This window comes from Alexandromys fortis, unplaced genomic scaffold (genome assembly GCF_014885135.2).
Source record: "Alexandromys fortis isolate MF-2015 unplaced genomic scaffold, M_Fortis_MF-2015_v1.1 scaffold_59, whole genome shotgun sequence".
Lineage (NCBI taxonomy): Eukaryota > Metazoa > Chordata > Mammalia > Rodentia > Cricetidae > Alexandromys > Alexandromys fortis.
The window spans coordinates 10,209,979-10,228,798 of record NW_026067943.1 but is presented as its reverse complement, the minus strand read 5'-3'; the positions used below and the strand labels follow the sequence as shown (position 1 = coordinate 10,228,798).

General features: G+C 43.9%; 1 protein-coding gene across 6 annotated transcripts in view; it reads left to right on the top strand.

The window, feature by feature from the left end:
* Nucleotides 1-2,080: 2,080 nt before the first annotated feature.
* Ccdc77 (coiled-coil domain containing 77) overlaps nucleotides 2,081-18,820 on the top strand; it is a 34,010-nt gene continuing 17,270 nt past the window's right edge. Inside the window, exons 1-5 of one of the 6 annotated variants that reach the window (XM_050148624.1) lie at nucleotides 2,081-2,161; nucleotides 6,089-6,142; nucleotides 8,469-8,706; nucleotides 9,364-9,416; nucleotides 17,424-17,520. In XM_050148624.1, coding sequence (XP_050004581.1) covers nucleotides 6,105-6,142; nucleotides 8,469-8,706; nucleotides 9,364-9,416; nucleotides 17,424-17,520 — 426 coding nt within the window. In that variant the 5' untranslated portion in view covers nucleotides 2,081-2,161; nucleotides 6,089-6,104. Of the gene's footprint in view, nucleotides 2,162-5,860; nucleotides 5,924-6,088; nucleotides 6,143-8,468; nucleotides 8,707-9,273; nucleotides 9,417-17,423; nucleotides 17,521-18,820 lie in introns of those variants that run through there. The other 5 variants (XM_050148621.1, XM_050148623.1, XM_050148622.1 and 2 more) reach the window with 5 other exon arrangements.

Sequence of the window (18,820 nt, the reverse complement as noted above, 5' to 3'; positions counted from 1 at the left end):
ACTGGAGCAGGTGCTGGCAAGAACTCAAGGACTTGCATGAGGGCCGTGATCTCACCAGGTGTCAGCTCCTGTGAATATACTTTAAATCCGCTGAGTTAGGCAGACAGAGTCAAGGAGCTGAGCCCCCACAGTGGATCCAGTGGAGAGCAGCCAATTCAAATGGAAACCGAAGAGATGGAAGCCAGTTCTAATGGGACCTCGCTGGCAGTCAATTTCTTCAAGGGAGTGGAGGAGCTGTCTTCCCAGATGTCCAACTCCAATGAAGCCATAACTCAGATCAGGGAGCTGGAAGAGAGAGGCACCGAGGAGCTCAGGAAGATAAAACAGCAAGGACCAAGGTGACCTGAGCTCTCGGTGATGACCGATCAGCCAGACTATGACTTGGAGTACCTTTGTGAACAAAGCAGAATCTGCCCTGGCGCAGGCGACCAAGCACTTCTCGGCCTGGCGAGAAGTCAGCAAGGCCCTGCGACTGGCCGTGCAGCTGGAAGAACAGGCTAGCAAACAAACAGCAAGAAATGGCACCAATCATGGCTTCAGATAAAGATCTGTTTGGTGTCACACCAGCCTCTCGCCCTCCCAGCAAACTTTGGGCACCTTCTGACTTTCGTTAGGGACTAAGTTGGATGGGTTTTGGTAAATGCCAGGTAAGGGGCATCAGGCCCAGAAAGCTGGGGATGGGGGATGCTGCTCTCTTTCTCAGTTTGGAGCAGGAGGAAGGAGTGTTTCGTGACTGGTCTTCCTGCTTTCCCCCCAATTTGAGGGGAGATCTGTTTCCCTGGTGCAGTATCCTGCCCTTCCAGAACAGCTGCTGATAGAGACCTTGCGAGGCCCAGGCTTTGGGAGAGAAATCGGTCCTTGTCCAGCTTCCACTGCCTCAGGCCTGCGGTATCGTCCTTGGTCTGAGCACTCTGTTTTATACTTCAGGGAAAAAAAAGTTTGTGAGACCTCTTTTTTAGTTTTTTTAAGCTAAAAAAAAAAATCCTATTTTCTGTTTTCTGTATTTATGTAGAAAAAGCCAGAAAAAAAAATACTGAGCCTGTGGTGGTTAATATCAAATAGTCAGTTTGACCGGTTCTAGAATCATCTAGAGATAAACTTGTGAACTTGACTGTGAAAAAAAGAATCACAGCTTCAGAGTTAAACAAGTAGCCGGGCGGTGGTGGCGCACAGCTTTAATCCTAGCACTTGGGAGGCAGAGGCAGGGGGATCTCTGTGAGTTCGAGACCAGCCTGGTCTACAAGAGCTAGTTCCAGGACAGGCTCCAAAACCACAGAGAAACCCTGTCTCGAAAAAACAAACAAACAAACAAACAAAAAAAAACCAGAGTTAAACAAGTGCCGCATAAACAAAAGTCACACCTGAAAATGATAATCTCCAACACTACCTGCATTGCAGCATTAATCCTTTTATATATCCTCTTTTGTTTTGAGCCCCACCCCCAGATATGGGCTCTCAGCTCTTCATCTATCCTTCTAATGTTTAAATGAGGCCAGCTAGACTTAACAGTTGAATATGTAATCCCTTGACTGGTGACATTGAACCCCACATTTAGGCCACCAAATTTCTCTCTTTTTTCCTCCTGTTTTGGCTTTCTGATTCAGGTGCTTAGGTAACCAATGGCTCAGAATTGCTATTTGGTGGAGAATGACCTTGAACTCCTCAACCTTTTTATTCCCCTTCCCAGGTATTAGGATCACAGGCTTGTACAACTCCATAGGGTTTGTGAAAGTTTTCTCGGGTTCATTTGGAAGGAAATCGAAGGTTCTGTCAAATGACAATATTTACAAGACACTTGAGGTATTCCTGTGACACACACCGTGATTATGTCATTTATGCATCAGATTTCATTAAAGAAAAACAGTTAAGTGAGTTTAGCCCAAGTTGTCAAGTTCAGAGAGTTCTAATAGCCAAGAGCTACCCCCCCCCCCATCCTGCCTACGCACAACGCCACGTACAGGTGAAAAACTACACTTCCCAGGAACCTCGCCCCAGTGAGGCGCAAGGCAAGATGGGCAGGGCTGCAGGGTGAACAACCGTCCTATTGGTGCGTAACCCAAAAGGCCGCCTAAGCTAGCGAGCGATTGGTAGGATTTTGTCGACGCTCGCTGATTTGAGTTGTTTTTCGGTTGCGTTGTCGGATGCCAAGGATTAGTGCTTGGTGAGTGTGGATTTGGGGGTAAAGGTGAAGGGATTTTTAGGACAGACGTTGGAAGAAAGAAAACCTGGTGGGATAAAAGCGTTCGTAAATCAGTGCGGAAGGGAGCAACAGAAGACTAAACCTGGGCTCTTTAGGTGACTTAGGGACCAGCCATGGAAAGTTTGTCTGCAAAAGGAGAGGTCTCTGGGACGCGGAGAGCTTTAATAATGAGGGGGCTAAGATCTGGTCAAAAACTGAGTGAATTTGCGGGAGAACAGGATCCAGACGTCCTGGAGACAGATTGAGTTCCGGCTCCCCTTCCCTCCCGCTTCAGTAAGCTTCGATGTCCTCGTTTGTAAAATAAAAGATAATAACAGTACTTCAGAAAGTAGTTATGCGAGTAAATGCAACATTTTTCGGGACGGGTTTGTGGCCAGTATGTAGAGTGTTTGCTTAGCGTGACCGTGGCCTTGAATTCGACCTCTTACACCTCCAAAAAAGAAACCCACTAACTCTTATATAACTAGAGGCAACGCTGCCTTGGAAGGAAGGTAGTGTTAAGATGACTCTGTCTGCCGAGAAGACCGGTTATCATAGTAGAACTTTAAATGCAACCACTTTTCGGTGAAAACATTTGTTTTTGATTTTTTAAAAAGATTGATTTATTATGTATACGATGTTTTACCTGTGCATACCTGCATGCCAGAAGAGGACACCAGATCTCATTATAGATGGTTGTGAGCCACCATGAGGTTGCCGGGAATTGAACTCTAGCCCTCTAGGAGGGCAACCAGTGCTCTTCACCTCTGAACCATCTATCTCTCCAGCCCCTGTTTTTGACTTGTTGTTTATTTCTGCTTTTTGAGACGGGATCTTACTCTGAAGCCCAGATGGGCTTGGAATTAGCTATGTATACCAGACTGGTCTCATGGCAGTACTCCTGTCCACGCAGCCTTTCAAGTGCTGAAGAACAAGTGTATAAGCTGTGGTTGTTAGGTCGTTCTGACAGATCATTTGTGTGTGTGTGTGTGTGTGTGTGTGTGTGTGTGTGAGAGAGAGAGAGAGAGAGAGAGAGAGAGAGAGAGAGAGAGAGAGAGAGAGAGAGAGAGAGAGAGNAGAGAGAGAGAGAGAGAGAGAGAGAGAGAGAGAGAGAGAGAGATTCCAAGACAGGGCTTCTCTGTGTAACAGAGTCTTGGAACTCTCTTTGTAGACCAGGCTGGCTTTAAACTCACAGAGATCCACCTGCCTCTGCCTCCCAAGTGCTGGGATTAAAGGTGTGCACCATAACTGCCCAGCTTGACAGATCATTTTGTGGGTTTTTGTTGTTGTTTATTTGAGACAAGGCCTTGTTCTGTAGCCTAGGCTTGCCTGGAACTTAACTCTACTCTAGGCTGCTCTCAATTTTTGGGTGATCTTCCCACTGCTAGCTTTTACTGATACAAGCCACCACAGTTGACTTGACAGATCATTTTGAGTGGAAAAAAGTCAGGAAAGAGATAAAGGAATAGTATTTAAGATAAATTTTGTGTACAGATACAGAATTGTCTTGGTTAAGTGAATTTACTAGAGTTGCGGAAGGAGATATACTTCAGATTCCAGGAAGCTCATGATCAAAAGCATAGAACGAAGAACATTATGCGGGTCTGGCATGGTGTATAGGTTTTTAATCCCAGGTCTCAGGAGGCAGAGGCAGGCAGATCTCTATGCATTTTAGACCAACCTGGTTTACATAGTTCCAGGCCAGCCAAGGCTGCATAGTGAGATCCTGTCTCAAGAACAAACCAAAAAGAACATTTTGTAGAAATAGAATTTGTTTAGAGAAGGAGATAGAAATAAGTCAGGAGAGAGGTTTGAGTCTTAATTATAGACAGTTCTGAATTCTAGGCTTTATTTAATGTTTAAGGCTGAGCAATTTACAAGTTTTTGTTTTCTCTTGAGACAGGATTATCTATCATCATGTAACTCTGGTTTCTTAGGCTAGATAGGAGAGTCAAGAAAAGGAGTGGCCTAGCCTTCTCTTAAAATCATTAGACAGGGCCAGGAGAGATGCTTCAGTGCTTGAGAGCACTCCTGCTCTTCCCAGGGACCTGGGTTGGCTTCCCAGCAGCCACGTGACAACTTACAACTGTCCAGTCTCCTGGGGCACCGGCATACACCTACCTAGTGTACAGACATAGATGCAGAAGCTGGGCGAGGCAGAGGCAGGCGGATCTCTGTGAGTTCGAGACCAGCCTGGTCTACAAGAGCTAGTTCCAGGACAGGCTCCAAAACCACAGAGAAACCCTGTCTCGAAAAACCGAAAAAACAAACAAACAAAAAAAAACAGACATAGATGCAGGCAAAACAGCCATAAAATAGATATATTTGAAAAAAAAATTACTAGAGCAGCTTACATATAACTCAGCAGGTTAAGGTGCTTGCTGCTAGTCCTGACTACCTGCACTAGACCGTCAGCTGAGTCGTGGAGGAAGAAAGCTTACTCCTTAGGTCATCCTCCAGCCTAGACACACATACACAACACCTCGGCCTTTAATCCCAGTTGGGAGACCGAGACAGGTGGATCTCTTGAGTTCAAGGCCAGCCTGGCCTACAGAGAGAGTTTCAGGACTGCCAGGGCTACATAGCTAGATCCTTCCTTCCTTCCTTCCTTCCTTCCTTCCTTCCTTCCTTCCTTCCTTCCTTCCTTCCTTCCTTATTTATTTTTATTTTATATTCATTGGTGTTTTGTCTACAGGTGTGTCTGTGTTAGGGTGTGAGGTCCCCTGGAACTGAAGCTACAGACAGGTGTGAGCTGCCATGTGGGTGCTGGGAATTGAACCCAGGTCCTCTGGAAGAGCAGTCAGTGCTCTTAACCACTGAGCCATCTCTCCAACCCTAGTTAGATGCTTTCTCAAACCAACGAAATGAAAACAACAACAACAAAAAAAAAATCCCACAAGGGTAAGACAGTTCAGTTGGCAAAGTGCCTGCCTTCCGAGCAGGAAGCCCTGGGGTTGGATCTTCAGCACCCGTGAAAAAGCCTTGCACAGCTGTTTATAATAGTAACCCCAGTGCTGGTCGGGTGTGAAGAAGTGAGAGGGAAGGAGGGAAGGAAGCACTGGCAAATGTGCTTTTCTGAGAAAGGCAGATCCCCGAAACTTATTGGCTGGGCAGCCTATGTTGAAAGACCTTGTTTCAAATAATATGTGAACTCCAGATTCATTGAAAGACCTTGTTTCAAATAATAATAATAATAATGATGATGATGATGATGATGATATAATAAGGCAGAGACTAGGGAGTTGGTTAAGTAGTTAAGATCCCTTGTTAATTTGTAGAAGACCTCAGTTTGTTTCCCCCACACCTATATGGTGACTTACAGCCATGTATTAACTCTAGTTCCAAGATATGTGACACCCTTTTCTGACCTCTTTGGGCACCAAGCACCCATGTACTGCACATACATATATACATACACACATGCAGAAATACACTCATACGCATAAAAATAAGATAAATCTTATAAAAGTTTTGGGGGCTGAAGAGATGGCTTGGTGGTTAAGAGCACTGACTGCTCTCCCAGAGGACCTGGGTTCAACTCCAGGCACCTACATGGCAGCTCACACCTGTCTATAACTCCAGTTCCAGGGAACTTGACACCCATGGCAAAGCACCAATGTACATAAAAGAAAAATAAATAATAAATATTTGAAAAAAGTTTTTTTTTTTAGTTACAAGTTGGAGAAGCAGTTAATATACCCAATGTTGGTCTAAATACTACATTCCCTTCAGGAGTCAAATATGGTAATGTTGAGGAGGGACCCAAGCTGTATAGCACGCGTGTTGTGTGTGTGTGTGTGTGTGTGTGTATGTGTGTGTGTGTTGTGTGGATGTATGTGTACATATATGTGTGTGTGTATTTCTTTAAACTCTTCCTGGCCCTCATTATCAATTTTGTGTATTTGATAGGTGCAAGTAAGACAGAATGAACTTTACTCCGACACACACACCCGTCTGCAGAAAGTAAGATATTTGCTTGTTTTTAAGTTAACTAATCAATACTTCTATAGGTTTCATCCAGTCAGTATAGGAGCTCAAGGGACAGCATACTTCCTAAACCTCAGTTCTCTATTTTTTGTTTTATTTTGTTTTTTGAGACAGGGTTTCTCTGTGTAGCTTTGGAGTCTGTCCTGGAACTAACTAGCTTGCTCTGTAGACCAGGCTGGCCTTGAACTCTGCCTCCTGAGTGCTGCATTTCAAGGCATGCACCACCACCACCCAGGTTAATTCTCTATTCTTTTTTTCTTCTACATAAAGTGTAAATCCCACTATTTTTCCAAGGTGTTTTCTTCTGTCTTTATGAAGCCACGTCTTCACATGGGCTTTGGTGGAGGTCGTGGTGCAGCACGAGCAGGTCTAAATCGTGGTGGGGGTGTTCTGTCCTTCCGAGCTTCCCGAGATCGGTTCCTGACTACCTTGCTTGAATAGCACCGCTCACACAGAAATGCAGCTTGACCTAGAGTTTGGGGAGCACATAAGCGTCGAAGACACTTGCTTTGGATATGTCCCTGATGGCAGCAGCCTCTATGATGTTCCTAATGACGAACTTCTTAATGGCCTTGTCCTTGGGCACACACCAGGTGGGCGCAGTTAGTGTAGCGAATTGGTTGCATATGGCTGCAGCCCTTTTTGGCACGACCGTTGTTTCTCTTTTTTTTTTTTTTTTTTTTTGGTCATCTTGGAGCCAAGTCCCTAGTTCTCTATTCTTATTCTGAATCTAGAGTTTAAAATAGTTTAACAGGGACTGGAGAGATGGCTCAGAGGTTAAGAGCACTGGTTGCTCTTCCAGAGGTCCTGAGTTCAATTCCCAGCAACCACGTGGTGGCTCACAACCACCTGTAATGAGATCTGGTGCCCTCTTCTGGCCTGAAGGCATACATGCAGAAAGAATGCTGTATACATAATAAATAAATAAATCTTTTAAAAAATAAAATAAAATAGTTTAACAATGGTGGTGGTACACCTTTAATCCCAGGAGGCAGAGGATGGTGGGTCTCTTGAGCTTGAGGCCAGCCTGGTCAGCATATTGAGTTCTAGGACAACAAGAGCTACTTAGAGAGACCCAGTCTCAATCAGAACAAAAACCTAGCCTCTCTGTGGAAATGCCAGGACTCATTGAGTGTGAATGGAGGAGCCACAGTAATGGCAGATCTGGGTCATAGGGAGCAGCCCTGAGATAAACCCGAGATGGAGCTGCTACTTAGTACTCATTCCTCACCCCCATAGCTCCCCTCCATCTGTAGAAGGTAAGAGTTGTTCTTTTTTTTAATTTATTTTTATTTTATGTGCATTGGTGTTTTGCTTGCTTATATGTTTGAGGGTGTAGGATCCTTCGAAACAGGTTTTACACACAGTTGTGAAATGCCATGTAAGTACTGGGAATTGAACCCAGGTCCCATGGAAGAGCAGCCAGTTCTCCCAACTGCTGAGCCATCTCTCCAGCCTAAGTTGCTCAAATTTTTATTAGCCTCTTTCCCACTCTTTGAAAAGAAAATAGTGTTTCTGTCATGAGCTTTTGTGTAGGGTGATAGGGATGTGTGCCGGGGTGTTGGCCTTGTGTGTGCCAAGCATGCACTTCGCTGCTAGCTACAGGTCCAGCCACTAAAAGCTTTCGGTGTTTGAGGAAGTATTAGATTTATTTCTTCATGCTAGTTGAAAATAGTTGTGTGTGTGTGTGTGTGTTGAGGTTTAAACCAGCAATTTGTCACGTGCTCTGTTGCTGAGCTACAGCCGCAGCTGATGGTTTATTGTGCATACTTGCTTACTTACAAATAAGCATGTGTGTTATCTACATTTGTTAGCTCTAACTTGGGCTGTCTTATGCGAAGTTTCTGCACTCCGATGTCTATTTTGTTATGTTACAATTTTTATGTTTATAGCTATTTTGCCTACATGTGTGTCTGTGCACATTTTGCACAGGGTTTTAGATCCCTTGGAACTGGAGTTGCAGGTGATTATGGGCTGTCATGTGGGTACTGGGATTTGAACCCCTCTGGAAGAGCAGCCAGTGCTCTGAACTGCTGAGTCTTTTATCCAGCCCCATATATTGTAAATTTTAGAATGCCAAACTAGATTGGTTTTCATAAGAGGATTTCTACCCAGTTTGTCTTTTGAATTAACTATTGTTTGTTTGCTTGGTTCTTTTTACGGGGGAGGTGCTTGTTTTTGATTTTCCTTTAGACAGAGTCACATTATGTGGCCCTGGCTGGCCTAGAACTTGCTACATTGATCAGGTTACAAGTGTTATATTTACAATAGGATTTACTCCATGCTTTCTGATTTCACATAGAATAACAATTGCTTCCAAACGTGGTGCCGCTTCTGGCTTCAGTGAGCCCCATAGGTGGAAGAAAATGGCAGACTCAGTGGAGTCAACTCCGCTCCCTTCAATCGAGGATCGTCTGGCCATCCTTTGCCCTTCGCAGGAGCTTCTGGAGTATTATCAGAAGAAGATGGCTAACTGTGAGGCAGAAAATGAGGAGCTGTTGAAGAAGTTAGACCTCTACAGAGAAGCCTGTGAAGGGCAGGTGAGAAGGGGGGGAGGACTCCCACACAGGAGGATCCTGGTCCTGGAGCCCACTGACCAAGCTTTGCTCAATTGCTGAGCTCACAGTTTAATGAGAGATCCTGCCTCAAATAATAAGTTTGGTGGTGCAACGGAAAAGGCACCCAACAACTTCTGGGTTACACATGTACCTCCATGCACACGCACGCACACACAGAGAACCGGTGAGACATACGGCATTCTTGGTGCTGGTGTGAGAAAGGAAGGCGTTGTCATCAGTGTGTGATCTCCAGTCACACTAATCCTGTAGCTTTGTCCCTACCTCTTTTCCTCTTGCCCTTCCTCCTTCCTTCCTTCCTTCCTTCCTTTCAGTGCTAGAACCTCGGGCTTCCTGCCTGCTTGCCACCGGGCTGAACCTCCATCTTATTCTGTTGCTCTTTAGGTCAAGTGTGCACAGCCTGGTGCTGCACTTGAGTCTGTGCTGGCAAAGCGGTCAGGAATATTCCTACATAAGCTGACTCCTCCATATCCACTGAGGTTTCCTTTGAAACCCAATATGTTTTCAACTACTCTGTCGGGTTTTTTGCAGCATAAACTTGAATGGAATTTGCAGCAGAGGGAGGAAGAGATTGCTGAGTTGCAGAAAGCCCTGAGTGATATGCAGGTTTGCCTCTTCCAGGAGCGGGAACATGTTTTACGACTCTACTCAGAAAATGACCGACTAAGAATCAGGTACTGAACCGAAGGAGGGAAGTGTCAGAATTTTAACTCTGGGTTACACTTAAAATGATGACATCTATCTACCGGAGTTCTCTTTGGTTGTGTCCCCAGGAAGCAAACTTTGAGGAGAGATTTCCCTGAAAGGCAGTTACTAGGAGGGCTTCTTAGAAAAGATAGCAGTGGCACCTTAGAACTGTGATAGGGTGGTTACAGAGGCCAGCCCCACCGCAAGCTCCAGGACTCTGCTGGTCTTTCAAAGGCAGCGGATTCAGACTTCTGTGTCTTGGTATTGACCAGTTGTTGAGTACAGACTGCCCTCATGAAGAAGTCATAAACTTGGGAGAGAAAGCCTTTATCCAGTCGTAATGCCTTTAAAAATAACTTTATTTTCTTTATTATTGTGTATGTGGACCTGATATTTGTGTGTGGTGTACATAATGCAGCAGAGCTCAGTGTAGAGGTCAGAGGACAACCTTGGGCACTTGGTTTTCTCCTGCATGGCAAGTACTTTTATCCAACTGAGCCAACTCACCAGCCCCCAGTGATTCTTTTTTTAAAGATTATTTATTTATTATGTATACAGTGTTCTGCTTGTACACCAGAAGAGGGCACCAGATCTAATTACAGATAGTTATGAGCCACCATGTGGTTGCTGGGAATTGAACTCAGGACCTTTGGAAGAACAGTCAGTGCTCCTAACCTCTGAGCCATCTCTCCAGCACCCCTCCCCAGTGATTCTTGAAGAAGACATTAGTTCATGGGAGATGGCTATCATGAACAGATAGATCCATTTGTGCAAGGTATTTCCAAAGGGGGAGGGAGACTTACTTTTTTTAATACTGTTACTTATTTGGCTTATTTGGGGTTGTTGTATGTTTTGTTTTAATATTGGGACTTGAACCTGGGGCCTCATACATTCTAGATAGGTATTCTACTGCTGAGTTTATACCCCCAGTAGTCCTTTTTATTTATTTATTTATTTTGTGATTTTTATTTTATTTGCATGGTGCTTTGCCTACATATATGTCTGTGTGAGGGTGTCTGATCTTGGAGTTACAGACAGTCGTTAAGTTTCCATGTGGATACTGGGAATTGAACCCTGGTCCTCTGGAAGAGCATTCAGTGCTCTTAACCTCTGCGTCATCTCTCTATTCCACTCCTAAATCTTTTTTAAAGTTGCTCAGACAGACTCTCAACTTGGAATCCTCCTGCCTCGTTCTTCAGAATAACTAGAATGACATGCTTGCCTCACTCAGCCTAGCCCATTTGAACTATTTGTAAGTGTTTTAATAGACGTGGGTACATTCACATTGTCTGGAATCGTTCTGTATGCAGCATTGAAACTTTTTTTTTTTTTGGTTTTTCGAGACAGGGTTTCTCTGTGGTTTTGTCCTGGAACTAGCTCTGTAGACCAGGCAGGCCTCGAACTCAGAACTCACAGAGATCCGCCTGTCTCTGCCTCCCAAGTGCTGGGATTAAAGGCACCTGCGCCATCACCGCCCGGCTAGCATTGAAACTCTTGACCATTCACCAGTACCCTCTGCGTTTTTCTCCCAGGCCCTGGAAACCACCAATATAACTACTTTATTATTACTTTTTTTAACTTTTAGTTTTTGGTATTTCAAGATAGGGTTTCCCTGTGTACCCCTGGCTGCCCAAGAACGCACTCTGTAGATCAGAAATCGCCTTCCTTTGCCTCCCCAGTGCTGGTATTAAAGATGTACTCCATCACCATCCAGCTTAAATTTTATTTTATTTTATTTTTTTTAATTTTTTTGAAGTATTTAATTTTTTTTAATTTATTAAAGATTTGTCTTTTCCCCACCTCCGCCTCCCCTTTCCTTCTCCCTCCCCCCAGCTTAAATTTTATTTATTTATATGTATGGTGGTTTTGCCTGCCTGTATGTCTGTACACCACTTGCTTTTGTGGTGCCTGCAGAGGCCAAAAGAGAGCTTCAGATCCGCTAGAACTCCAGTTACATGTGGATGCTAAGAACTGAACCTGGATCATCTGGAAGAGCAGATAGTGCTCTTAACCAGTGTCCAGCCCTTTAATTATGTTTTTTCCAGACAGCATCTAGGCTAGCCTTAAATTTAGTTATGTAGCCTTCATTTCCTGGATCATTTGGTAATTCTGTTTTTAACTTGTAACTGCTCTGCTGCTTTACGTGGCGGGTCACCATTTTACATGGTTCCAGTTTCTTACGTCCTTGCCAACATTTCTTATCCCTGTTTTGTTGTTGTTGTTTTTCCAAAGATTTAGTGTGTGTGTGTGTGTGTGTGTGTGTGTGTGTCTAACTGTATGTCTGTGCATCTGTTTGCAGGTGTCTTGCAGGCCAGAAGAGGGAGTCAGATCCCTTCAGTTACAGGTGGTTGTGAGCTACTTGATATTGTAGGAAACTGAACTCTGGTCCTGTGCGAGAGCACAAACACTTAATTGTTGAGCCATTTCTCTTTCTTCTTACTTTGTTTTTGTTTTTTGAGGTATTTTGTTGTTGTTGTTTTTGTTTGGTTTTGGTAGTGGTCTTAATGGATGTGAGACTATTTTTATTCTGATTTTTTATTTCCATTGTCCTTGTTTTTTTGAGACAGGGTTTCTCTGTGTAGTCCTGGCTATCCTGGAACTCACTCTGTAGACCAGGCTGGCCTCGAACTCATTGATCTGCCTGTCTCTGCCTCCAGAGTGCTGGGCTTAAAGGTGTGCGCCACCACTCCAGGCTTGAGCAACTTTTCATCTGTATGTTAGCCATCTGTATGTCTTGAAAGAACTGTAAGTTCAAGTTCCTCGCTATTTGTTCTTTTGTTGTTGTTTTGTAATTTTGTTTGTTGAAACAGGATTGCTTGGCTTGGTGACTGACTCCTTTAAACCACCCTCCTCCCCCCACACACACTAGAGAGGGGATCTCTGAGGCCGGCCTGGTCTGCATAGTGAGTTCTAGGACAGCCACAGCTACACAGAGAAACCCTGTCTCAAATAACACAAACAGAGGGGGGAGGGAGGGAGGAGGAAGGAAGGAAAAAACAAAGAAACCAGGTCTCGCTTTGTAATCCGGGTTAGCCTGGAACTGACTGTGTTGCCTAGGCCATCCTCTCACTGTGATCCTCATGTGTCAGCCTCCTGAGAGCTAGGGTTCTAGGCTTGAGCCACCATGGTTGGCCCTCACTTTTGTTGTTGTTTTGGCTTTTCTTTTTCTTTCTTTCTTTTTTCTTGGTGCTTTTAAATTTTTATTTATTATTTTGAAATGGTCTCATTCTATACCTTTGATTGTTCTAAAACTTAGAATTCTGCCAGCCTCTGCCTCCCAAGTATATGTCCCACTGTGCCCATCCTGGGTGCTTTTGTTTTATATTTTTGATATAAATTTAAAACTCACTTTGTTAATTACATAGAGCAGGCTGGCCTTGAGCCCCTTCTGCCTCTGCCTCCTGAAGGCTGGGGGCTTAGGATTTGCTGTCTTGCTTAGCTACCAGCTCTCAGTTTTAATTGCTTTGTTTGTATTTTCATTGTTGTGTTGTGGGAATTCCTTATCAGATATTCAATTTTCATGGTTTTTCTCATTCCACAGATTGCCATTTTACTCTAGTAATGTATCTTCCTTTACTACATAGAAATTTACATTTTGGCCAGGTGGTGGTTGTGCATGCCTTTAATCCCAGCACTCAGGATCACCTCTGTTGACATCATTGCCAAACCCAACATCAAGGACCTTTCCCCTGTGTTTTTTTTAATATTTATTTATTTGTTTGTTTGTTTGTTTATTATGTATACAATATTCTGTCTGTGTGTATGCCTGCAGTCCAGCAGAGAGCACCAGACCCCATCACAGATGGTTGTTAACCAATGAGCCATCTCTCCAGCCCTCCCCCGTGTTTCTTTTTTTTTTTTCTTGATTTTTTGAGACAGGGTTTCTCTGTGTGCACCACCACCGCCCGGCTCTCCTTCGTGTTTTCTTTAAGTTTAGGCACTGGATTAATTTTTATTGGTTGGGGTGTATGTGTGCAAATGTGTGAACACACATGTATGGGATGAGTGTGTATGAGTGTGCAAATCAATGACTGACATCAGGTGTTTTCCTCGGTTTGCCATCATATTTTAAATATCTATTTATTTAGAAACCAAAATAAATAAACAAATAAAAAATAATTTAGCCAGGGATGGTGGCACATGTCTTTAATATCAGCTCTTGGAGGCAGTTGAAAATCAGCTTGGATTACAAAGTGAGTTCCTAGACAGTGAAACCGTGTCTCAAACAAAACAAAAAAAAGAAGAATACTTAGCAAAATATTTTATGGGTATGAATGCTTTGTCTGTCTGTCTGTCTGTCTGTCTGTCTGTCTGTCTGTGTGCAGAAACCAGAAAAGAGCATTGGATACCCTGGATCTGGGGTTACAGGTGGTCGTGAGCTGCCTAGTGGATGCTGAGAATCAAACCTGGGGTGTCTGCAGGAACAGTACTCTAACCACTGAGCATTTCTCAAGCCTTCGGTCTCATTTTGAGACAGGATGTCTCTCACAGAGCCTGAAACACTCCAATTCTGCTAGACTAGCTGGAGACAAGTTCTCCAGCATCCTTCTGTTCCCACCTCCCCAGACTGGGTTGGCAGGTGTGCACATACCAAACTCACTTTTTACAAGGGTGCTGAGAATCAAACTCAAGTTGCCATGCAGTAGTTTTCCTGCTGCGGCAGGCATCATCACAGCTTTTTGTTTGTTTGTTTGTTTTTTGTTTGTTTTTAGACCGGATGTCTAAGGCTGGCCTAGAATTTCTTATTTACTTTCCCAGCACGCTAGGATTACAAATGTGTGTCGTCATGTCTGGTTGCCACACGTCTTATGCTTTGGAGATAATGTCCTGGCATGCCCTAAAATCTTTCCTGTGTTTTGTTCATGTGAAATAACCTAGTATGTCATCACTAGTAAATTTATTGTGTACTGCTAAACAGTAAAAGAATTACCACCATCTACGGAGTGACTTTGAAGCATACTCTTGCCTACCTCTCTGTGCGTGGAACTGCTTTCTTCTTCTGGGGTGGACAATAAGGCATTTCCCCATTAGTCTGTTCTAACAAAGACACATCCAGCACTGAAAGTAGTTCTCCAGAATCCATTTGTTCTTGTACAGGTCATACTGATGAATGAAATAGAGATTTTGTTTACCTTTCCTCTAGGATCTTTAATCTTTTTTTGTCATATTGACCAATAAGAAAGGCTGGTTTGAGAAGTTTCCCATTGGCTTACCTCAAAAGACAAAAACAAAACAAACAAACAAACAAAAAACTAACTTGGAAGTTGTGCCAACTACCAAGTGTGCACCTTCTAACTATACCCTGGAAACTGGGGCAATGCGTCTGAAAATCTAGTAGACCTACTGTGAACTACATCTGTGCCAATTTGATTACTAGAATGGTCCCCTTATGCCTTGTGCCATGATGGTGCTTCAAGTTACCAGGTACCAGTGTCTTCTGAGATCCTGAATCCAGCAGTCCTTGAAATGCCTGACTCTTGTATTTCCCCAGTGTGACTAGAAGAAATGGCCATCGGCACTTTTGTGAGGCACGCGGTCTTGTCTCCTGGGAGCTCAGGCTCTTCTTCAGCTTATCGTCTAGAAAGTTGAATTTTTATGTTGTCTTGCTGGCCTAAAACTTACTGCGTAGACCAAGCTGACCTCCAGCTCACAGAGAGCTATTTTATCCATCTCTGCCTCCCCAGTACTGGGATGAAAGGCATGCACCACCATGCCTGGTGTAATTTTTTTTGTTCGTTTGTTTATTTTGTTTCTTACTGTGATGTGGATGTGAGAGAAAAGCATGCAAGCTGGCCCACGTGTGCCATGATATGTATGCATTTGTGCCGGTCAGGAGACCACTGTTGAGAATCAATTCTCTCCTTTTACCATAGGTCTCAGGGACTGCACTCAGATGCCAAGTTTGTACCAGGAGCTCAGTAACTTACTGAGTCCTTGTGCTGGCCAAAGACTGGATTTTTGTTCATGTTTTTCGTTTTATTTTGGAGGAGAACAATGGTACAGCCCTCAGTCTCATTTCTTTCTTGATTTTTCTAATTGTTTAAACTATCCCCACTGCTCCCCTCAGGAACAGGATGTTCTACAAATCACCTCACTGTCCTTAGCTCTGAAGAAGTCCCTTTTCAGAGTTTATTTCCTTGGACTGTTCCTGACATTAACTGTGTCGGGTTGGGTTCCTTGGGATACAAACTGCACAGTGAAGACCTTCCAGAATGTTTGTGGGGAGCCTTCTAAGGAGAAGTACGTCTGAAGAAATAAGGGGAGTCTGGTTGGGCAGATGGGGAACTTCAACTGTGATTTGGTTTCAGCAGGTCCCAGCCAACACATGGGGGCTCTGAAGCTGACTGGCTTTTCAGAGCCATCTGAATTGAGGCAAAGAGAATGGATTTTTTTTTTTTTTTTTCTGAGACAGGGTTTCTCTTTAGCTTTAGAGCCTGTCCTGGAACTAGCTCTTGTAGACCAGGCTGGCCTCAAACTCACAGAGATCCACCTGCCTCTGCCTCCTCTTCCTCCCGAGTTCTGGGGATTAAAGGTGTGTGCCACCACTGCCCAGCTCAAGAATGGATTCTTGTTCCCCCCTGAGCCCCACTGAGAAGGCACTGAATGCAGACTGTCCCTGAGGAGTGGGAGTCATAAGCAGAGGGAAGCAATTCCCTTTCTTTTGGGGCAGTTCTGAAGGGGGACTGAGCTGTGAGCCATGAGCAGGCTATGTTCCTTACTGCTAAAGAAAAGACCCACTGTAGTTCCCTTCTAGAAACAGCCAGGAAATTATTCCCAAGCCCCTTCTCTGGATTCTCGAATTGAAATACCTAATGTTTAATAGCTGGAGCTGAGGTATAGATTGATCTTTTTCATTTTTAACTTGTGATCATAATTTTTTTTTCAGTTTTTTGAGACAGGGTTTCTCTATGTAGCTCTGGCTATCCTGGAACTCACTCTGTAGGCCAGGCTGACCTCGAACTCACAAAGATCCACCTGCTTCTACCTCCCGATGGCTGGGATTAAAGGTGTGTGCCACCACTTCCTGGCTAAGGGAATTGAATCCACTGGAACAGGAGTTAGAGACAGCTGTGAGCTGCCATGTGGATGCTGGGCACTGAACCCTGGGTCTTCCTGAAGAGCAACCAGTGCTCTTAACCATTGAACCATCTCTCCAGCCTGGCTATAATCATTTTTAAAACATCAGAAGCTGGGAATATAACTTAGTTATAGAGTGTTTAAATAGTGTCTTAGTTAGGGTTTCTTTTGCTGTAAAGAGACACCATGACCATGGCAACTCTTTTAAAGGATAACATTTAATTGGGGTGGCTCACTTACAGTTTGTATTAAAGCTCTGGTTCAAGCCAGGAGGTGGTGGCACACACCTTTAATCCCAGCACTTGGGAGGCAGAGACAGGTGATCTCTGTGAGTTTGAGGCCAGCCTGGTCTACAGGGAGAGTTCCAGGACAGGTTCCAAAGCTATAGAGAAACCCTGTGTTGAAAAAAAAAAAAAATCCAACAAAACCCAAAAAACCACAAAGCCCTGGTTCAGTCCCCAGCAGTGCATAAACTGATAAACTGAATGTGATAGCATAGGCCTGTTATGACAGGCTCAAGTCCAACCTGGGATATCTGAGACTATCTCAGAGAGAGAGAGAGAGAGAGAGAGAGAGAGAGAGAGAGAGAGAGAGAGAGAGAGAGAGAGAGAGAGAGGAGAGGAAATCTATCTTTTGTGTCGTGATTTTTGTTGTTTTGTTTGCTTTTTTTTTTTGTGTGTGTGTGTGTGTGTGTGTGTGTGTGTGTGTGTGTGTGTGTGTGTTTTAGACTGCTATGTAATCCTGGAACTCACTTTTGTAAACCGAGCCAGCCTCAAACTCACAGAGACCTGTCTTTTCTTCCTGAGTGCTGAGATTAAAGGTGTGCACCACCATCACCCAACCAGAAGGGAAATCTTTTAAATTGAAATAGTTACTTACCTGGGGTATATAATGTCTACTTTTTATGAGAATTACAGGGAACTGGAAGACAAGAAAAAGATTCAGAATCTATTAGCTCTTGTGGGCACAGACACCGGTGAAGTGACCTATTTTTATAAGGAGCCTCCCCACAAAGTAAGTAATAATTGCTGCTATGGTTTGATGAATAAGACCTTTACGACACAGCTGACTATTTCTACTTGTTAGAGATGCCACTTGGAGAGTAGCCCTGGAGTTAGCCAGCCAGTATCTACCGGAGGTGTAAAGTGTTTTTCTGCAAAAACCTTTTGAAGCATTTTATTTTTTCACTATTAAGAAGCCATACTAGGGGACTGGAGAAATGGCTCAGAGGTTAAGAGCATTGGCTGCTCTTCCAGAGGTCCTGAGTTCAATTCCCCAGCAAGCACATAGTGACTCACAACCTTCTATAACAGGATCGATGTCCTCTTCTGGCCTGAGGCTTACATGCAGACAGAACACTGTATGTAATAAAGAAAGAAACTATGCTGTGGGGTGGTGGTGTACCCTTTAATCCCAAGACTTGAAAGGCAGAGGCAGGTAGATCTCTCTGAGTTTGAGGCCAGCCTGGTCTACAGAATTAGTTCCAGACAGCCAAGCTACACAGAGAAACCCTGTCTCAAAAACAAAACAAAACACCCCAAGAAGCCTGTGAAGAGCTGGAGAGATGACTCAGCAGTTAAGAACACATGCCAAGAGCTGGAGAGATGACTCAGCAGTTAAGAACACATGCCAAGAGCTGGAGAGATGACTCAGCTGTTAAGAACACATGCCAAGCTGGGCGGTGGTGGCGCATGCCTTTAATTCCAGCACTTGAGAGGCAGAGACAGGCAGATCTCTGAGTTTGAGGCCAGCCTGGTCTACAGAGCGAGTTCCAGGGGAGGCTCCAAAGCTACAGAGAAACCCTGTCTCGAAAAATCAAACTAAGAAAAGAACACATGTTGTTATTCCAGAGGACCCAGGTTTGATTCCTAGCACCCACATGGCAGCTCACAACCATCTGTTATTCTAGTTCCAGCGGATCAGACACACTCTTAGATGTGTACTTGCAGGCAGAACGATCATACACATGAAATAAATAAATTAAAAATATTAAAGGAAATCTGTGAATACTCTCTCAAGGTATAACACATTTCCAGTGTAAAATGAGCCAAATAGTCCCACATGTCATTTCAGGGGGCTGTCACTTTACTGGGAGACCTGAATTTAAAATTATGCTTTCGTGTTTAGCTCTTTATCGGTGCTACTAAACTTGGTACTTTTTTTTTTTTTTTTTTTTTTTTGGTAACAGGATTTCTCTGTGTAGCCCTGGTTGTCCTAGAACTTTCTCTGTAGACTAGGTGTCTTACATTTTCTTCTTTAAACAAGAATTTTTGCTCTTCAAAACAGGGATTGTGCTGGGCAGTGGTGGCGCACG